At 37.0% G+C, this 22,940-nt stretch overlaps 1 protein-coding gene across 1 annotated transcript in view; it reads left to right on the forward strand.

Annotated features, from left to right (window-relative positions):
* Nucleotides 1-1,755: 1,755 nt before the first annotated feature.
* The window catches only part of SEMA3A (semaphorin 3A), a 224,422-nt gene continuing 203,237 nt past the window's right edge, over nucleotides 1,756-22,940 (forward strand). Inside the window, exon 1 of the mRNA XM_024738433.1 lies at nucleotides 1,756-2,263. Within this exon, the coding sequence (XP_024594201.1) occupies nucleotides 2,152-2,263 (112 nt within the window). The 5' untranslated portion in view covers nucleotides 1,756-2,151. The remainder of the gene's footprint in view (nucleotides 2,264-22,940) is intronic.

Genomic DNA, 22,940 nt, shown 5'->3' on the forward strand with positions numbered 1-22,940 from the left:
AATGTCTATAGAGAGTAATCCATGGAAGACAGACAAGCCTCTTGTCATTTGCAGCCTTAATCCATTGCCTAGAGCGTGAAAAGTGCTCAGGATAACAAGTGTGAGAATCAGTAAAATCAACATTATTTTTGGATTTTATTTTCTTAATACTGACTGATCAATAGGCTGGCGGAAACTGACAAATACAATAGGGTCTGTTTGATGAATCAATCTAGTGAAGTAGAAAGAGAATCCCTGCTCCCCCTCCCCCATTCTCCCCCCTTTAAATCCTCTTCATTCTCTTCCTCCTCGTCCACCTACACTCACACAAACACACGCACACACACGAACACACACACACACACACACACACACAGAGGGAGAGAGGGAGGGAGAGAGGGACAGAGGGAGTTGCTCTTTCTCTATTGGTCTATAGACATTAAGTAATGAAAGCTGTAGTGACAATGCTTAGGTCATTTTTTATAAGAATACTAAACCACTTTCAATAAGTGTTTATGTTTTTAATTGTAAGACTCACCCTCTCCTTTCAGCCAAGAAATTTCCGTATTACTGAAATAGAGCTCTCTCCTCCAAATTTCTAACGTGTGCTGTATGTGGGGTTGGAGGGAGGGTGCAGAGTAGAGAGAGTTGGGGAATAAAGAAGGGAAAGTTCTGTCCTGTTGATCTTCATACGCCCTTCCTCAAAACAAAACAAAACAAAACAAAACCATAGGATATCAGCTTTGAGAAAAATTGAAAGGAAATTTAAACACCTCAGGCAACATGCCTGTTTAGAAAAGAATTAATGGTGTTTGTATGACTGCCTGAATACATGCATATATGTCCACAGAAAATTTAGTAACCCTTCACCAGCTCATGAAGACACAGAGATATTCTCTTTATGTTTGTCCTTGACACCCAGCAGGGACTTTTGTGAACTTTGTCATCTTCCTCTGCCCTTTAAACCAAAACTAGGGAAGTGGCTTTAATTAATGAGATGTGATGCACTAAAAATGTTAGCCAGAGCATTCCAGGAGCTGGAAAACCATACATGTTTTAAAATTCTGAGTGTCCTTTTGAGAATCCCCTGTTGTAATTTATAATTCTCAGTGGACCTATATTTGTCTTGAGCTGATTGTTGAAATGGGCTTTACTAGGAATTTCTTCACTGAAATTGCAGTGGGGCGGGGGAAGGGGGTGGTTGATCCAAGGGGGTTTCTTGGGAGAAGGGAATGATTGCTAACAAGGTTTTAAAACCTCCAGTGGTTAAAGTTATATTGATGAAAAGGACAGACATATATATGCATATCCATAGACGTATATAGGCATAAACAGACGTATAACATACAACGCACAAGTCCAAGCAGAATTATATAATGAGCATGAGTTAGAAATTATGTAGGTAGCAGAATTCAGATATTTTTTCATCAAAATTGCACCTAAAAATGGCTATAAAACAACGCTTGCCTTGGGAAGTAAATTTATAGCTACATGCCTTTCACAGGCACGTTGGAGTGTTCTGCTCCCGGCTCTAATCTCTACGAGATGTTTTTTGCATGTGTTGTGTGACAGGAGGGAAGGGGAGTGGGCTGAGCTCGCCTGTTCTCCCATTGTCAGCCAGTCTAGTGAGTGTTGGGAAAACCTGTCTGTGGGATCTTGTGTCATCTCTGCCTACATGTGTACAGGAAAAGTCCGCGCTGCTTACGGTTTCTCTCTCTCTCTCTCTCTCTCTCTCTCTCTCTCTCTCTCTCTCTCTCTCTCTCTCTGTTCCCCTTTCATTCTGCTTCCCCAGAGCCGAATGAAGCAGGCAGCAGGATTAGAGTCCGCCAGCTATCAGAAGAGTCTAGATAAAAGGAACTGCTTCTTAAGCACCACTACTGCAGCCCTTGTTGATTTTTTTTTTCTTTCCACACAACAGTTGTGCCTCATTATCCGGTGCCTGGCTCGATTTTTTTTTTTTTTTTTTTTTGGAGGGTTTGAAGTTTCTGGGCTTCAGTGACTGTTACAGAAGAAGAGGTGTTAGTGTTGCTTGGAGGTCTTGATTGTCTGCATTTATGAATGAAACTGACCTAAATCACCTGTTACCTCCAGTTTCCAGATTGTTTGAACTTCTGTGGCCGCACAATACAGGACCCGAGACTGAAGCAGCATAGGACCCACAGTGTCTGCAGCATGGGCTGGTTCGCTAGGATTGTCTGTCTTTTCTGGGGAGTATTACTTACAGCAAGAGCAAACTATCCAAATGGGAAGAACAATGTGCCAAGGCTGAAATTATCCTACAAAGGTAAGTTTTTCTTTTCCTTTTATTTGACTAGCTTTCTAATGCCCCCCTGCCCCCTGCCTTTTCATTCCTTGAACTCCCTCCCAACCTAAACCGTAAAACCTTTAGTTTAACCTGGGAAACCTTTGTGATCGTGTGTGTCTTTCGGAGATGATTGAAACACTTTTTTATAAAAGCATGGCTTCTGTTGGATATATGACAATTTAAATGCAAACAAAGAACATTTAATCACATTTGCAGAGAAAAGCTGAATGCCTGGTAAATACTGATCTATATATGTGACCATATATCCTGATAATTCTTCTGACTCTACTCCTATTAAAATATTTTTAAAAACCACTATTGCAACAATGGTCTCTTTGTAGATGTGAGTGCCTCACCTATAATAATTATTATGATACATTGTATTTTCTCAGTTTTAGACAGTAAATAGTTAATTGTCATCATGAATATTCAGTTTGTTCAGATCTGACAATCAGATGCTTAACATAAGCAGTAGATCATGGTTTGCCAAGAGAATATAAACTGGAGAGAACAGACTAGTTTTTCCACAGTGTGTTATGATTGTACAAAAGACTGTGTATTTGGCTAATTGGTGCAAAGCTAAGGCCTTTGCAATGTAATGTTATTTGATTCTATATGTACTTCAGTGAGAACTGAAGAGATACTACTTTCTAGTTGTACAGCTAGCTGTGTGAACTTCTTTTCAAAAAAAGTATAAATTTAAGAAGAAAAAAAAAGCCTTATCACATGATCGGTCTTGTTACATCTTAATGTGTATGCTTGTTTTTTAATGAGGATTTTAAAGAAAATATTTGTTCTATATTTGTTGAGATAGATTTTATAGATAGATATATAATTCCATGCTAATATGGATTCCAAGATGATATATATAACTTTTAATGGAAGAGAATATTTATATAACTGAGGTATTATTAACATGGAGTTGAGGATTAAACTGTTTTAAGTCAAGTAGTTTTACTCCCTAGGGTGTTGCTTTCTTATGATTCTCAAATTTCTACAGTTGGGGGTGGGGCAATAAGAAGCTTCAATTATATTTCGTTTTTAGCCTATGATGTGAAAGAAAATTATTGCATCTATCTGTAGAGATGTCTGTCTACTATACATTGCTCTTATGCCAGAAAAGATATTCTTTAATTTTCACATGATGGGGAACATCTCTTTCTGAGTACTCTAGTGTGAATGAGAACCACAAAATAGGAAAGACAGATGTAATTTTTCACACTTTGGATTAGAAAATTAAACACCTACTAAATGTGTTTGTTTGTATTTAATACTTAGATAAAATACACTGAATTGGAAAATATATTTATTTTTGGTATAATTTTTTGGTTATTAAAATGAGAATGAATTTTAACCATTAGCAAGCAGAATTGCAACTGTACTCATATAAGGTTTTTAAAAATAATCATATGGCACCCATTAAATATTTAATTAAATCCCAATTGTGTCTTTATATAGTAACTGTCTTTAAATTATTTTCCTAGTGTATGATATTATGGTATCTGTGTTTTCATCAGTTTTTGTTTTCTATTTTTACTCTTTGGGAGTATTTCATCCAAGGATTCTTAGGTTAATCGTCCACTTTCTTCAAGTTTATATTCCTGAGTAAGTTTTACATACGAGTTTACTTCCTGAATATGTGAATAGCTATATGCTATAATTTTGGAGTAAGTTTGAAACATGACATGGATTTTAAAAATCTACTATATTTAGAGATACTTGTCTAAGTGCTAAATAAATTGCAAAATCAGTAGGAACTGAGAATTATTCTTATTTATTTTGCAAGAATTTTATTTCCATGGTAATGGATTACTCTCCATTAGTAGAAGAGGCAGCAGTTCTTTCTACATATTAAAAGGTAGCATTTAATTAGAATAGCCCTTTGTTATATACAAATACTTTAAACTTGTCTAATGAAGTGAGTTGTATATATTGACGAGATGTATATATTTGAAACTGTCTCTATGAGCTCTTTTTAGCAATGGTATCCATTAGAATTATTCTGCTTTCCTTTAAACCAAAAACTGCCCTACAGCTACATAACAATTCTATTGATATACCTAGAGCTTGGCAATTTGGTAAAACAAGCTGTGAAGTGAACAACACCAAAAAGAATAATAGGGATGGCCCAAGCAATTTTTCTTCTGCCCTTTTATTGGTCTATCATTACCTTTTTGTCTCTACGTGTACACTTGTTTTTCCAAAGCAACTGCCTGGTAGCCAATTGTCAGTACTTTGTTTCCAAGCTGTAATAGAGATTTTTTTTTTTTTTTTTAGCTACTTCTTTTTCCTTCTTAATTAGATGTCAAACACAGTTAAAACATCCACTGCTTTGCCCTTAAAAATATTCCAGCATGATTCATGAAGAGTTAAATCCCTGCCAACCCTAATTTCCCATGGTCACTTGTTTTCAAAGATCCACCATTAACCCTCTCATTTCTCAGGTTGCCAAGACGAAGTTTCAGGCAATCACTGTGCTTACTTTCTACTTGTCATTTTGCCTGGTAGGAGATAAAAGAGATTTGATATGTTAAATGAGAAAGAAAGAGAAGTAAGAACAAGAAGGCAGCCTTTGTAGTGGATATACATATATATCTAATAAGGTACCTCTTTACTTTCTAGGAACAGGAATTAAATAGATGTTTTCAGGACCATCTGGAGAAGTGATAATATTAGAAAAATGGGGTAGGCTGGCTTTTCCTCTGAACCAATCTGATTTAGAATCCTTGCGGGGGAAGCAAATGTGAGAACTCTGTAAATCTCAGCAGTCACATACAAATTATCCTCAAGAAACATTCACTCAGAGATACTTTTCCCTTCCTTAAATTCATGTAATATAGCTAGATGTTATAATGCTTCTTTTTAAAATTGATGAGTAACTGTTTATTTGCCCTACGAAACTAGTCAAATTTCACTTTTCTCATGAAATACCAGATTATCATAAAATCTTCCTTTTGGAATGTGTGGTACAATGAAGACTTCAGAAAAACGTATGGAAATCACAAGGAAATATATTAGGTCTGGGGTTTTAAACACATGACAAACATTCCATCACTCAGTGTAATGAGCTTTTCCAGGACATTGTGTCCTTCAGTTTTAGTAGAAATCAAAGACACATGCAAATCTGAATGTGACGGTGATCATGTGAATCCAAAGATTGTATCAGTGCCTTTAACTTTACCTTCATAGGGAGGACTTAGTAAATAGCCCTTAAATAAATGGTAGACATTTCAGAGGCTTTCTTTTCATACTTTGTAAAGGTTTTTTTGTTTTGTTTTTTTTCCAGAGTCAAATTGTTTAATTATTGTAAGAATGAGATTATTAGTTAAATCAAAATTCTCAGACATATCTTTTTGAGAGATGATAATGTTTAATTAAAAATTATGAATTAAAACTTGCAAAACCTTTTTTATTTGCCATTATTCAATATATTATGACCACATCAAAATTTAATTTGTATGAATAATGATTTACTAATTAAACTTGTTGACTTTTCTGGGATTTTCATTAGTCTGCCAAAGCACAAGCATATATTTACATATTCATACATATATGTGTACACATATATGAATAGGTGAATATACCTGAAGGACAAAATTTATGTTAATATTTTAGAGTTAATAAAAACAATCTTGGCAATCTACACGTGGTAAATTATAATAAAATACTTTACAAATAAAATTGTTATTGGTTGTAAAGATAGTCATGTGTTAAATTACATATGTATATTATAGCAGATGTGATCATTTTTTTAATATTTATTTTTTTATCTTTGGCTGCATTGGGTCTTTGCTACTTTGCACAGGCTTCCTCTAGTTGCAGCAAGCAGGGGCTATTCTTTGTTGTGGTGCGCGGGCTTCTCATTGCGGTGGCTTCTCTTGTTGCAGAGTATGGGCTCTAGGTGCGCGGGCTTCAGTAGTTGTGGCATGCAGGCTCAGTAGTTGTGGCGCACGGGCTTAGTTGCTCCACGGCATGTGGGATCTTCCTGGACCAGGGCTTGAACCCGTGTTCCCTGCATTGGCAGGCAGATTCTTAAACACTGCGCCACCAGGGAAGCCCCAGGCATGATCTTTTGAGTCTCATGAAAAGTCTTCATGAATATCTCAAGTATTCAAGTAATAATATAAAATGGAATTTGTCTTATACTGGAAATCTCCTCATAGCTAAAATGGAATGTGTCTTTGAAGACTAGGGTAGTAACATGTATGTTTTCACAGAGCAAAGACATTATAAATTCTTTGCAATACCTTATCTCCAGTAGTCACTGCATATATGGCATCAGATCTCTTATTTGCTGATTCTTATTTAGTATGGCCTTTTCTTCCCCAATTCTTTTAACTTTAAAAATCATATTTTCGTTCTGAAGTCTTCGATTTGAGCATGCTGAAAGCTAGAACTTTTTATTTATCTACTCGACAAGTATATCCAGGCAAAATAATAAAAAACAAAATAAAACGAAATGCACAGTATCACATCTTGCGATCCAGTGCGGATCAGATCAAATGAGAGCTAGTGAAAGTCTCCAGTTTGAGGCTTCTCTGTTTGGAGCTGCCAACCAGATTGGCCTTTGAAATAATAACTTATCAGTGCAGACTTTGGCAAGTAAGAAAATGACTAAGACCACAAAACCACCCCATGTAAGATAACTCACCAACTTTTGATAATGATGTGTAGTCTTTAATAGCTTAAGGAAACCTGAATACTGAAGAGATGAATTTTCCAATTCTAACTTTTTTAGGTTGTTATTTCTCTTCATATAAATTATTTCCTAGACTCCGCTATTGTCAGTGATATGAAATGCCTAAATATTTAGGCAACTAAATAGAGGTATAGATCTGTGATAACTAATTTTTCTTTGTTTTCTTTTTTTCATTATCATGTATCAATCAAACATGATTTTAAAATATGTTGTGATTTTCAGTCTATTATATTTAAATTCTATATTGAAGAATTAATGCTATTAAAGGATTTTTCAGGAATAAATTTAATTGGAATCCATCAGTATGATTGCATATGTTCCTAGTAACAAAATAAAAGTTAAAGTGTTGGTGGCAGAGCATAATGTATTTCTATTTAGTGTGAATATATAACTGTATTTGAGATTTGAGCTTTAAGTAACTTATAAAGTTATCAAGAACTTAAAGTCAGCTGTAAGGAAGTGTGTGGTTTAACTTCTTAACCCAGTTTCTCTCATTTAAACTTCAGTGGTACACCTACGTATCACAGTTCCCAAGATCAAAATATCACACACACCTTTACATCGTTTTGGAGAACTGTAAAATCTAAAGTCAGGACTATTTTAAGTAGAATTTACACTTGAATTTTTAAAATTCTTCCAGTACTGAAATAAATTTTTAATTGATCATTATCTATAACATTCATTTACAAAGTCATGATATTATAGCATAGAGAGTTACATATTAATTGATCAAGACATTGCACTTATCAAACCTTCATGAAAATAAAAACCTATGATAAAATGATCCATTAATGCAAAGCTGTAAGTAAAATCTCCAAAACTCGTGACAGTATCTTAGTTCATGCGGTGAAAGCTGATTTTAAAAAGACCAGCAGTTGTAAACATAAGTTAGAACCAGTGTGAGTCTTGGGATGGATTTTACCCTTCATGACTTCTAAGGTGCTGTTTAAAGGAACTACCATGATTTGCAGTTCTATGCTTCTGCTAATAGGTGGCACTAGCAATTTGAGACAGTTCTTTCATTCGTTTGGAAATGGGAAGGCTGCTAGGATAAATACACACAGAGTAGTGTGTGGAGACCAAGCTTGGAAAAACTGGCATGAGAGTCAGGATACGTAACAAGCACAAAACAGAAGCATTAGTTAAAATGGAATTTGCTACAGAATTTGATGTGCTCTTTGCATTTATTGGTACCTTCTGACCCTCAAAAAGTAGATTGTTGTAACCAAAATTAAATAAATAATGTAATTTAATTTAAATGAGAATTTACATGTGCAATTCGTCTATAAAATGTAAATAAAATAATGAGTGAAGCAGTAGTAACAAGCAATCGGAGTGATGGAAGGACAGTGTCCTGTGGATATGTATAAATAATACATATATAATTATTTTAAGCCTGAATTATAAAGTGCACTTAACAGGAGCGAGGCAGCCTGCCTGTGGCACATTATCACCCTCATTTATAATTGGAGAGTGGCTAGTTGAGAAGGTAAAATAATGTTTAGAAAAGTACACTGGGTATATTTTTAAAAGAATGACTCCTTTAGATTTGTAGGTTATTTTAAATTATTATCATAATTAAACATACCAAAGAACTAATAAATTCTATCTGACACAAATAAGTCTAAATGTCTTCAGTTACTATCTCCTTCTATTGCCAAAACATAAACATCAGTATAAATAGAGAATTGGCACGCTATTTCCAGACAGTAACAAAGCTGGACTCTGTCAAACCCAGGATAAGAGGATATACAATTTATACTTGAATTAGGGAATAAAGATAAGTAAAAATAAAATTCTGTTGAATAAATATGAAGAGTGAATTGGTCTTAGTGTTTCCTACAAGCTTAGAGTAAAACTGAAAGGGACCACGAATTTAGGGAGTCTTGTCATCTCATGAATGAGTCATTGAAACTACATGTCCAGGTTTCCTTTGCTTGAAGAGATGTGCTATGGGAAACAATGTTGACCAAAACTTTATAGTAACTTAATTTGTTACTGCAATCATAAACATGTCTTTGGATAAAATATAACATCACCCACTTGAGTCTTCATCAGTAAACTAAATGAAGTTTAGTTCTATTGATATGTCCAGTGAGTTCTTCAGTCAAGAAAACTACTTATGTGGGTCATCTTTGTTGTGTCAGATTGTGAGGTTCTAAGGCCAGATTGTATGGTTTTTCATTGGTATAATCTCAAAGGCTAGCACAGTCACTCATTGAATGAACTTGTGCTTCATTGGATACACCTTGTTTTTAACCGCAAAGTATACCTGTTTATAAGTGAGTACAAAATTAATGCAAATCTGTAATAAATCAATTCATTATAAGTGAATAGTACGTTATAATGTGGTAGAGAAAGTAAAGTCAATTCTAAATGCTAAGGTAGGAGGATATCAGTGGAGGCATTTAGATGCACGCAAAGGGCAGTGGTATCTCCACAAATAGTCTCCTCTGAGCCAAGCGTATTCCAGCACTGAATCACAAAGTGTCTGGGTCACCTTTGTTTGCCTGCAAGTAGGAGATGGAAAATATATAACAATAAATGCATCTTAGAAGCCTCTAGGAGAGAAATTACTTCATTCCTTTCAACAAATACCCTGAGTTTCCTTATTATGGTATCTCAGTACACACAACAAGAAAAGAAAGTGAGCGAGACGATTCTAAAATCAAATAGTGGCTAAAGACATACTGTCTCCTTATCACTCTTACTGTATCTGGATTTTTGTGTAGAACAAACCAGTCCTACCAAACAAAGTTGAAAATGCAATCGTTTAAAAGTTTAAATTGGCTAGATTTCATTGTCCACACTTTTGGGAGAATCCTGGCTTTGCTCTCTGACAACCTGCTAAGATTAATGTTGCAGAGCCTTCCTTGCTTCTTCTTACCCTTGATTCCACTTATCAAGAGCAGCAGTTACTCATTGCCCCTTGCTTTTCATCTCCAAGTAAGCCTCTGGCTTACTTTGGCTCTGTGCTCTATGGCCTGGGACCACCACTTACTTCCATCCTCAGCCCTTGTTCCCAAACCCCACCCGCCCAGGAGAGTAGATATGATAAGAAAGATCCACAGGAATCTTTGTTGAAGTGTGATGTGCAAAATATATGTTGAGTTTGTTGTTTAAGATCCCAATCTTATATAATCGAGACGGTGAGAGAGAACAGTAGGCTACTTTCCTTAGTCCACTTATAGGTCTATAATTGATATCTAGAATATAAATTAATGTACAGTGCTTGACTTTACAGTCTTATAAAATATATGTTAGTCTTGTGACAAGGTAGAAGTATCAATAGGAAAGGAAATAATACAACTACCCAGAGTGCTCTTACATTCAAATCATAGTTATTCATGGTGCTTATAAATGATTAAGTCCTAATCCAAGCCCTTCCAGAATATATTTTGGGAAAGCCAAAACAAAGTTCTTTATGCCTGAGGTCAAACCAAAACTATACAAGCACTTTTGAGTCTTTATAATATGTGCAGAAATTTTACCTTCAAATTTGAAATTTCAAGAGAATAGACTCTGCTCTGTTGTAATCATCCTTTAAGAATTAGTTTAAATGAACCTAGGTTTTCATTAGCTATGCAAACTTCAATTATTTACAAAAATAAGTTATGATAAATAATAAGCATTTCTTACTTGTATTTTATATGTAAGACAAACACATAAAACCATGTAAGGCAAGTGGCAGATTTCTTCATGAATAAGTAGATTCTTGGATAAATAAAGTAAATATATAATGGGACTTCTGAGGAAGGTGGTATCACATCTACCTAAAGACTTCAGGGAATTTTGTAAAATAAGGCATAAGGAAGGTGGGCCTTGAAAGACAAGAAGTATGTGAGAAGGCAGAAATAGAAAAAAGTGACAATTAAACCACTATCAAAAATATTTTGGGGGTATTTTTTTATAAAAGCAATATATTTTATAAAGTATGTAATAATACAGTTATATATATATTCTTATGCATTCAAATGTGGTATGGAAACAAGTGTGTCCTTTAACAAGGGGAACTTAAAGTTGTAATATGTCAGGCTAGGAATGTCATCTAGTTAACAGGTGTTTGTCTATGTTTGACTGAAAGTGAGAGCAAGATGGACAAGTGGCACATCCTTGAAAGACTTTTCCACAGTGGTCACAGTGGTCATTTGGGCTTATTCCATCTCTCCTTTGAGATTTATCTGTTAAGTATATGAGACAAGCTTCTTTCTAACCAATGGAGAAAAGAGGAAAGTTGAGTGTTGTTATCCAGTATAGAAAACACTGTGACTTTTGTTCCTTGAAATTATAAAATATACTGGTTTAGAATGCAGGTTTCTTCTTGTTCTCCTAGTGAATTCCTATTTTTTTCTGCTTTACTCTATTATTTCTGTAACCAATCCACCAACAATTTTATTTATTTATTTATTTACATCTTTATTGGAGTATAATTGCCTTACAATGGTGTGTTAGTTTCTGCTTTATAACAAAGTGAATCAGTTATACATATACATATGTTCCCATATCTCTTCCCTCTTGCATCTCCCTCCCTCCCACTCTCCCTATCCCACCCCTCTAGGTGGTCACAAAGCGCAGAGCTGATCTCCCTGTGCTATGCAGCTGCTTCCCACTAGCTATCTATTTTATGTTTTGTAGTGTATATATGTCCATGCCACTCTCTCACTTTGTCCCAGCTTACCCTTCCCCCTCCCCATATCCTCAAGTCCATTCTCTAGTAGGTCTGTGTCTTTATTCCTGTCTTACCCCTAGGTTCTTCATAACCTTTTTATTTTTTCTTAAATTCCATATATATGTGTTAGCATATGGTATTTGTCTTTCTCCACCAACAATTTTGAAAAGAGCAACTGCTATTTTATAAATCATATTTGTTTTTAATATGAAGACATCCATATCATCTATGTGATGATCATCAAGTATTAAGATGCCCCTTTAACTGTGTATTCCTGTTATGTGCCACGTCTTTAAATGCAAAGTCATATATTACATATATTTTAATTTGCTTAGCACTTTGCTATCATTCAGGATGTTCCTCTGGCTCACTTAAGAAGGAAACTTAGTTTCATGACAAACAAGCTAGTAAAATCTTGGAACATTTCATAACATATTAGACAAAGTTGTAGGTTTGTGGTATTTTGCAACACAAACTGCAAAAAGTTACTTCTGGAATTTGGGTCATAATAGAATAATCCCTTGTACTTGCAGAATTATATATAGATGAAGAGCTCCACAAATCAATGTGTTTAGACGTAGTTCAAATGTGTGTGTATCCATAACAAATACAAGAAAAGTTACATTTAACTCATTATTTTTCTAAATCACATCATGTTTGAGAATTATGGAAAATGGAATGCCAATCACTAGAACACAGACTGAGGCAAAAGGTCATGGGAGACTGTCTCTCCCTTTGCTCGATGGCAGGTCTTGAGTGGTTCAGGACTGGCCATGATTTTCTGTCCTTTAGTGGTTGACCTTACCAGAGCATCTTCTACTGTGCAGTGCTGCTGTCTAGCCAAGTTCTCTGCTCTCTCTTAGGCACTAGCACTCTGGGAAGTTACCAAATTGCCTCTTTCAGTAGCCCTTCCATTAAGACTTCTCAGCATCTTGGCTCCAGGTCATGTAGTGTCTTTCCTCTAAAAGCACACAGGTCCTCTCAGGTCCTTCCACCTCCAGAATGTAGTGTGTGAGCAGGTCCCGCTAGTACAATAGCCTTTCATCTTTCCAGACTTGAAATAAATGATCTTTTTAACTGATCCTGGCCACCCTCCTCTACCCCTTTGCTCTGGAAGTACAAAGTCTTCAACCCATACCTTCTTATCCTATCCAAATAGATCTCCTCTAAGTCTATCATTTGGAAAACAAAATCTGTTCATTTTCCCCTGGGGGTATAGAAAAAGTTTCTAGGCCTCAAAAATTAAAAGCCTTTCTGTCTCTCTTGGGAAGAGGCTAGGAAGCTTTCATTTTTAGCAGATTAATCTACAGAAATTAAATGACAATTTCTTAATTAGGTAACTTTGCCACTTTAACTTTTCTCTAAGGGCTCTCTTCTACACACATACACCTAAAGCTAGACATCCTGCCTAGAACAGAGGGTGTGGTGCTCATATATTTTAGTCTAAATGTCTCAACTTTACATCTATAAAATATGCTGACTAAAGGACAAACAAATTAGTCTTCTTGACCCTTGAGATGTAGAAGTGTCCCACAACTGATGAGTGGGAGGGAAAGCACAGCAGAAAGCTGACAACTGGAGAGCATGAGCCAGGGTTACCCAGGGAACTCTTCCCAGTCTGCCCATGCCCCTGCTTGGGAAAATTACTTTCCCAGGTGCTACAAGTTCTGGGAACCAGCTGCTGAGTAAGCTGGGGGCTTTTGCATGTACCCCTTCTACATAGCAAAGGCCACAGAAAATCTACACTTGGATCTGTCACAGGGAACCCCAACTCAACTTGTTTGTTCAGAACTATACTCACAGTCCTCTCTACAAACTTGTTTACCCTCTTTGTTCCCCGTTGCAGGGATTGTTGTCATTTTGTCCTAGTTGTTCAGACCACTAGCATCTTTGCCTTCCCCTTGCTGACTCTCCCCATATCTAACCAATCTCAATGTTCTATGGATTCTCCCTCTTGAGTTCATCCCTCAAATCTTTCCTCTTCTGTCCTCCAGGTTAAGTCAGGCTCTTATCATTACTTGCCCTGTTATGACAGCAGTCGCCTATAGTTGTCTCTTCTTTCTGTCATTACTGGCTACAACTCTTTCTTAAATTCAAATCTAATTATGCCTCTCCTTTTTAAAAAGTTCCTACTGATTACAGCCAAACTCCTTAGTTTTACCTAGAAGGATGATTAACCTAAAGTAGTCTAGGGCACGGAGGAGCTATTTGGAGGGCCTGCCATGGTTCAGCTATGAGGAAATGAATGCCGGAATAAGGATCATGATAATTGAAATGAGAAAGAAATGCTGGAAATGGGACACATTGAACGTATAGAAAAATTGGGTTTGGGGAATGATTGTGTGTAGGGAGGATCTGGAGAATTCAAGAACAATAAGTTTTAAGTTTTCTGCAACTAGGAGTATTAGACAACAATTGATAGTATCTGGAAAGTGAAACTCTCCACCTTACGGCCCAAACATGCCCCAATATAGTACTCCCTTCACATCACACCTGTGACCTTTCTGCCGCCTGTCCTCCTACCCTCTCAATTGTGTACTGACATTGTCTTCTCAAACAGACATCGACTTGAGTATCACCTTTGGCAAGGCTTTTGAAGAGGCAGAGAAACAGAGGTAGGAAACATAATATGGCACCTGTCCTGAAGAAACTTAGCATTCAGAAGGGAAGAAGACACAGATAGTCAACTTTGTAAGATCACACCTGCTCTTTATCTATCTTATATTCTCAGTCAAGTACAGAGTCTTGTGCATGACAGAGCCTTACTAAATACTCCTTGAATGAAGTGATTGAAGGAAGAAGTGAGGAGGTGGCTGGTAATCATTCCAGGTGAGAGAGCTAAGGAGCAGAGGTGAGACCATACAAACAATGGATTTGAGAACAAAACAGTAGCCCAGTTTAAAGGTTTGTAAAATCAAGTACTGGGGCTTCCCTGGTGGCGCAGTGGTTGAGAATCTGCCTGCTAATGCAGGGGGCATGGGTTTGAGCTCTGGTCTGGGAGGATCCCACATGCCGTGGAGCAACTGGGCCCTTGAGCCACAACTACTGAGCCTGAGCGTTTGGAGCCTGTGCTCCACAAGAGAGGCTGCAATAGTGAGAGGCCCGCGCACTGCAATGAAGAGTGGCCCCCGCTTGCCACAACTGGAGAAAGCCCTCGCACAGAAATGAAGACACAACACAGCAAAAATAAATAAATTAATTAAAGTCAAGTAGTGAAATATTTGATTGGAAGAAAAATAATTTAAGGCTACAGAAGCAGTTCAAATGCTGATAAATGGTAGGGAACTCTGAAACAGAGTGTACAGGATTTAAACTTTAGATTTGAGTAATAGATGATGAAATTTTTTAAAGTTTATAAGTGAGTGGCATGTGCGAAGCAACACTTTAGGCATCCCGAATCCTGGGAGTAGGGCTTTAGTTCTGAGTTACTGAGTCATCATCTGAGATGCAGAAGCAAGATTCTGTAACAAGACTTATAACTCAGGTTAGGCTTCACGTAATGACCTTGTTATCCTGGGGTACAGAGACTTCATATGTGGGCATGTAGCTCACCTTATCTACATAGAGCATATAATTTCACATATCCAGAAAAATGCAAGTTATACTTAAGAAAAACTGCAGATATTTATGATTTCATGTAAAATTATAAATTCCAACAGTTGAGTGTCATTTAGGATATAGCTCTACCTAAAAATATTCTACATTATATACTAATTCCTTCAAATATTAAGTTTATGGCAGACTATACATGTAAAACTTCTGATGAGGAATGATACATGCATTTTACTCTGTCACAAAGTCACTATTTAGGCAAAGCAAGATATCAAAGGTGACTTTCTTTTTTCCCCATCACCATATTATATGAGTTCATCATTATTCTTTTTTTCTTTCTTTATTTTTTTTTTTTTTTTTGCGGTACGCAGGCCTCTCACTGTTGTGGCCTCTCCCGTTGCGGAGCACAGGCTCCAGAGGCGCAGGCTCAGTGGCCATGGATCACGGGCCCAGCCGCTCCGCAACATGTGGGATCTTCCCGGACCGGGGCATGAACGCATGTCCCCTGCATCGGCAGGCGGACTCTCAACCACTGTGCCACCAGGGAAGCCCAGTTCATCATTCTTTTGATGAATTTTTTTTTTTTTTTCTCCTGGGCTGGAAAGCAAAGATTCACTCCTTTGCATTTGATTCTAACTAGATAAAATTAGAAGCTGTACTCAGAGCAGCTACTCCTAAGACTCAGATTCCCTGTTAGACTCTCACATGCTGACCTGGAGCCATGGAGTTTTCTTGCTTTCATTGCATGTTTTTCATGTTCAGTAAGGTCTCAGCCTTCTTTTGCTTCCCAAGGTGCTTATTCAGAACAGAATTAAGGTTCCCTCTGCTCACTCTAACAGAGCAGACGTCCGTTCTCTATTGATTCAACCCTCTAATCCAGACAGATTCTTGAGAAAGATTTCTAGCATAACAACAAAATGAGACCCAGTGACTCAAACAAATAGTTTCTTTCTGGCGTGCATGAAATCACTTAGCAAGGCACGGTGTCCGTTGTGCCTACTGTTTCATCAGAAACAAGATTACTACTTATCTGATTGGCTTTTCTCTTTAGCTGTCAAATTGGAAAAAAACTGTCTGCTCTATGACAGTACTTCTGTTCCCATCTATATAAACATCTGCACATTAATTCTGAAAGAATCTGTTTAGTCTGTTCTAAGCAGATGCCATATAAGGGAGTGAAATGAGCAATGTTATAGCGATTGGTTTCTTTTTTTTTTTTTTTTTTTTTTTGGGGTACTCGGGCCTCTCACTGTTGTGGCCTCTCCCGTTGCGGGGCAACAGGCTCCGGACGCGCAGGCTCAGCGGCCATGGCTCACGGGCGCAGCTGCTCCGCGGCATGTGGGATCTTCCTGGACTGGGGCAGGAACCCGTGTCCCCTGCATCGGCAGGCGGACTCTCAACCACTGCGCCACCAGGGAAGCCCAGCGATTGGTTTCTTTAGTACAGGTCTCAGTCCAGAATATTGAACTGTACCACAAGCAACATACACTAAGGGTCATAGTCTCCTGAACAGATCCTCCATTGTACATATTACACCATCTTTTTCATACAAATTAGTTTTATTTATAGAGTTAGTAGCAGATTTACTGCCTTTTCACATTTACTAAAGAATAAAATTTCACATTCTTGGAGTATACAAAGTGATAGCACATATTCAATTAAAATTGTATATATTTGATCATATGTGTTGTCATTATTTAGTATTACTGAATAGTAAGTCATGCTGTGTTTACAGAGTTCAGGTACCTACTTGCTGGCCTTTTGAAAATTAGTGGCCTTTTGGAATTTAGCTGCTGGAACAAAAATTTCACCAATACAAGAGGAATCTAAGCCTAGCAAAGAAAGCAGTGAATTGACTCTGGCATCTTCTAGGTGTTAGGACTCTGGCATGTATTTTAGCCTCCGGTTGCTCTTCTGTTACATGCGGAGAATAGCTACTTTACAGTAGCTCTTATTGGGATATTGACAATACACGTGTAAGGTGTTCAGTCAGTGCTTGGTACATGGAAGAGATTCATTAGCTATTAATTTCTTGTGACAGATTAATAATTGCATAGGTTCTAGGTTACAGAGTTTTGCTCATTCAGAGTGGGTGTGCATGAATGCATTCTCTACCTATTATGCTTATTTTGTGAACCAAATTAATAAATGCTAATAATACAAAGAAAATCACAGTTATTGTATTTGTAATGTGCTTCTTTCAGAGACACGTAGCATAATAGTGCAAATCTTTGAAAACATGAAGTTTGTCAATGTCATCTGGTCAGTGAATACAGGAGAACACTTTGTGAAAAGCTAGTGTTGCAAGTAAACAGTTGTAAAAAAATTTAAAAAGCTGAGTCTAACATTCAGCCTTTCAGTCCTACATAAGTGCCCTTAAATGTCTTGGTGTTGACTTGTTGCTTGTCACAGTTTTAAGTGTGGACTATGGATGAGGGTATACATGATACCGACCATGGGGGGACTTCCCTGGTGTCGCAGTGGTTAAGAATCTGCCTGCGGGCTTCCCTGGTGGTGCAGTGGTTGAGAGTCCGCCTGCCGATGCAGGGGACATGGGTTCTCAAGAATCTGCCTGCCAATGCAGGGGACACCATTTGGATCCCTGGTCTGGGAAGATCCCACATGCCATGGAGCAACTAAACCCGTGCGCCACAGCTACTGAGCCTGTGCTCTAGAGCCCACGAGCCACAACTACTGAAGCACGCATGCTCTAGGGCCCATGCTGCGCAACAAGGGAAGCCACTGCAATGAGAAGCCCGCGTGCCTCGACGAAGAGTAGCCCCTGCTCGCCGCAACTAGAGAAAGCCCGTGTGCAGCAACGAAGACCCAACACAGCCAAAAAATTAATAAATTAATTAATTTAATAAAACACTAATTATGGGGATGAAAGCAGACATGATTTTTAGGTCTTCTGGCTCTCAATGCATAGTGAGCCAGACTGAGCAAAGGAGCACCTGTTCCTTAAGAAAAAAGACTTGCCTGCATCTCGCAGATTATAAGTTCCAGTTTGTGTTTTCAACATGAACCAAGGTCAGCCATTTAATATTCAGTAAAAATAACCAGGAAATGACTAGTTTTATTAGCTCCTGTACTTACAGCATATCCTGTCAAATGGCGTAATGGTTGCCTTGAATATTATTTTGTTATGACTTGGTCCATGAAGACACAACATCCTTCATGACAACTTACAAAGTATTGAATCCACAGAGGAATTAACACAATATTCCCATTTAATATGTCCCCGAGGCTGAATGAAACATTGTAGATATGAGGTCTGAGTCTCTCAGACCAATTCTATGAACCTCCTGTGATGGCGAATAACCCACTTGCAGGAAAAAGGATATGCAGTCATTCGAGAAAATAAACTTGCAGTCTGAAGCTAGTAAATAGAATGAAGAAAATGTTGGGAGCCACTTAAAGGGGCTTTTGTCTAACAGAAGACACTGGGAAGCCAGACTGGGAAATCTAGACGTTGTCAGAAGGGGAGGTGACACTAACCACAGCTGGCTTTTAAAGGACTTCTCTGGAAGGCAGAATTCCTTTGGAAAACACTTTATGCACCAGCATGAATAAGTTTCTGAGGTGCTCTAGACAAAGATGAATTTTATTTCTTTGTGGCTTTAGCAATATTACAATGCTCATAAACTCTTTTACCTTATGCCAGACATGTGGAAGCAATCAGTATATGTAAATGATATGTGAAGGTGAGGCATAGTTTTAGCTTAAAAACTTAGACTGTCTGCGGTTATAAATTATAACCATATCACAAAGAGCTACTCGCCTTTTAATAGTAACTTAAATGTAAAAATAATCAGCGATGAATTCTTAAAACTGCTAGTGTTTTCTTAGTAAAGTACAATAAATGTAAAATATAGTGCTACTTTGTGCTGTTACATTATTTTTAAGACAACATTTAAAGGCAAATATTTTTTACCTTAAGTAATTATTAAAATGTAAATAGCTGTAGTTAGACATAATTACATCAGTCTATCTCTGAAAAACTACTTTTTTGCCAAGGGTTGCATTTTAGATTAACTCCAGTTGCCCTGTATTAATATTAATGCCCCCCTTTTTCTGTTAACATTATATCAATTTGGGTTTTGCCTATAATATACTTTTTTATATTTATATATACGTCTGTATATATGTATTCCTATGCTTCGTAACATTTCGTAAATTTTGAACATATAAACATGAATCAAATCTCCCGGCAAAGGAAACAGATAAAATAAAAATAAATGTTTCCCTTTCTTTAAATTCAAAACAGTGAAACTCTTAGTCTCGATATGATGGTGCTGTGCCTCTTTTAAAATATTTTTACCATCTGCTCTATATAAAGCTGGATATTAAAATAACACGAATTCAAAGTAGTGTTAGACACACACACACAACTGGTAGAGGGAAAGAAAGTAAAATAAAGTAAATCAAAGATGAATATTTAAACATTAATTTATCATCTTTTCAATGAAAAAAAGATCATATTTTGTTAGACTGAAATCAGGTCTGTTATATCCCCGATTTACTCATAGTAAAACAAACAAAACTCATTCTAACATATGTACTCAAGAGAACCAAGAAACGATCATTATACTAAATATTTAAATAAAATTCACCAATATAGAATGGCTGTACATGCCATACTTCATTCAGCAGGCATGTTCTGGTGCAGGGTCTCTGACAAACGGGACAGAGATAGAAGACACAGTCCCCATGCAGAAGAATCCTACCCTCCTATAGCAACCCAGATTAATTAGGGTTTAGTGTATCATGGGGCTAATTTTTTAAAATATGGAAGTTTTACAAAATAGGATGAATTCCTCAGTCTACTAGACAATTGCCAGTTGCCATTTGGAGTTTATTTCCTAGAGCAATAGTAGAGGAATGTGAGGAGAGGGAGAATGACCGGGAATGGAGAAACATTGACTCAGCTGCTGGATGTGAACAGTCCTAAAAGAAAGACAAATTCTTCAACTCAGATGCATGCGCCCATGTGTTGTTGTTGTTGTTGCAGTTTGGTCCAGGGTTTTACTGTAAGTCTGATCACTCAGCACATATTTCCATGCTGTTATGCTCTTGCTTCTTTAAATAGTATTCTCTTTCTCATCCAGAAAATGTTCTTTTAAAACAAACTCATTTCAAATGGACAAAAATGAACTAAGTGTAACTATGCACCAATCACTATAATGATTACTATGGAAAGAAAGTCATGTAGGGTTAATCCCTTTTCTCAAGAACCTCACAACATAGTGCTCGAGAAAGTATACCACCCAACAATAAGGCAGATTGGTCCATCAGTTAGATATAAAACAAATGCTGTGAAATTTAGAGGTGACAGTGGCGTGTTAATTATTCTGCAGTATGCTATGAGCATAGAGAAAATATGTTTTACAGGGAGTGAAAATTAAGATAGACATACAAGGATGAAGAAAATTTTCCAAGGAAGCACTTTCTGGTAGAAGCGCAATCTGGAAACACGAGGCATTAATATGTATAGCTTATCTAAGGAGCCACAACATTAATTGAACATTAATTTAATCTTTATGGAAAGGAGTAGCAGATAGTGAGGCAATGGGAGCCAGTTCTGAAAATCTGAGTATGTCAGGGATCAGTGATTCTTTATAATCTTTGATCATCCCTCATACTAATATGGTATGCAATGAAGTACACTATACATTGTGGAATATGTACAAAGATAATGTGAATTCTGCCCCAAGGGGAAGAGTTTGTTAAAACACCCATTGTGACACAAATGTGCGAAGAGTAATGTATCCTAACAAAGGGCTGTGAGAATTCGGAAAATTAAGATATCACAGAGGCCATGGATCAGGAAAGTCCTCTTGTGAGAAGATGAATTTGAGGTGGGCCTCAAAGAGCATTTTGGCAGGTGTGGAGGAGAGAGGAAGAATAGAAAACATTCTAGGCGATGGAAGTAAATAAACAATAAACAGAAGAGAACGTGTTAAGGATAGTTCATGAAGTGTTTAGTATATTAGTTTGCTTAACCATATTTTTAAAAATCATATGAGGTACGTTCAGGTACTAATGGAATAATCATGGGCAGTTAACTTGATTTCTCTGAGCACACGATGCATGACACAAAAGAGGTATTCAGTACCTATTCAGTCTTTTTCCTTCAGTTTCCAATGGAAATGTTTAAATATCCCATAAAATGTCATCATCATTATTATTATTTTTTTTTTTTTTTTGCCACCGCTGTGGCCTCTCCCATTGCGGAGCACAGGCTCTGGATGCGCAGGCTCAGCGGCCATGGCTCACGGTCCCAGCCTCTCCGCGGCATGTGGGATCTTCCTGGACCGGGGCACGAACCCGTGTCCCCTGCATCGGCAGGCAGACTCTCAATCACTGCACCACCAGGGAAGCCCATTATCATTATTTTTAATTCATATGTTTAAGTACATTTTAGGTGCATGGTACCAAGGCCAGAACAATAATCTACTTAGAATCGGTAGAACATAGTAGTTAAGAACATGGTGTTAGTAATCAGGAATTTGGGGCTCAGATCTGACCCTTGACTACGTGACCTTGGACAATATGCCCCACTAAAACTCAGTGTTTGTTTAAAAGATGGGGATAATAAAAGATCTAACCTTTTGGATGCTTCTGTAGATTACATGAGGTTTAGCTGGTACCCTTTTAAAATGTATCATGGATGATACACATGGAGTACTAGCAAAGCAACTGGCATGGTGAGTGCCCAGTAATATTGCATTTTGATAGAAAACATACGAATGGCTCACAAAATGAGGTATCAGGTCAAGTGATAAAAGTGTATAAAAGATAATAAGTGTAATGGAGAAGCAGAGGAGGCATTCTTTACCAAGGATTGAGATGAGAGCTGAGAAGTCAAAGATGGGTACAAGTAAGATAAGTCGAGAGTTGAGATAGTGCTGTGAGCAATTAGGTAAAAATGTAAGCTGTATTTGGAGGGGAAAGACAAATGTTTTGTTTGTTTGACTGCCTTTTCCCTCTATTGTATTAAACATTGGTTTAAATAAATCATTTCAGTAAATATGGCTACCCTTGTTGATGTAGGTGCTAATTACTGTGACTGATTTTCTATTTTCTCTCTGTCTCCTGAAAAGATTGATAAGCAATGACTACGTCAAGATGTATGAAACAGAAGAGAATTGAAAGAGCAAGATGACTAGATATCTCAGCAGTTATAGCTAACAATAGAGTTGTTTGATGTAATGCTCTATCCAGAAGTTTATCAAGACAGTTAAAAGGCTACAAGTCAATAAAATCAGACAAGTGGAATCAGGGGGAGGAAATAGATGCTGTGAGGTGGGATCGGGGAAGAGGAAACTACTTAAAATTATATTGGTTAATGCTTTACATTTTCTTATATCTCTAATTCATTTGAGACAGGAAACAACTCTACCTTTCAAAATTATTTAAAGTTTTGTAAAGAATATTGAATTGTTTAACCATGATCGTTAAATGGAGTCTTTTCTAAGTGATTTATAAAAAGTGAATGTAATAAATATCATATATAGAACAAAACTTATAAAAATTGTTGTTACTAAACAATAGCTTGTTTCAGAATCTCATTATAGTTCCCTTGTTATTGAACTTATGCCTAACAATCTGTGATTCTTTTTAGTTCAGGAAAAGAACAGAGAGTTTTACCTTATGTGACAATAATGGGCAGGTGCTGTAGCTAAATAACTGGGGTGATATTATGTCCTAATCATTTAAAAGAATAAAGTGCATGA

Source organism: Neophocaena asiaeorientalis, unplaced genomic scaffold (genome assembly GCF_003031525.2).
Source record: "Neophocaena asiaeorientalis asiaeorientalis breed wild unplaced genomic scaffold, Neophocaena_asiaeorientalis_V1.1 scaffold89, whole genome shotgun sequence".
Classification (NCBI taxonomy): Eukaryota; Metazoa; Chordata; class Mammalia; order Artiodactyla; family Phocoenidae; genus Neophocaena; species Neophocaena asiaeorientalis.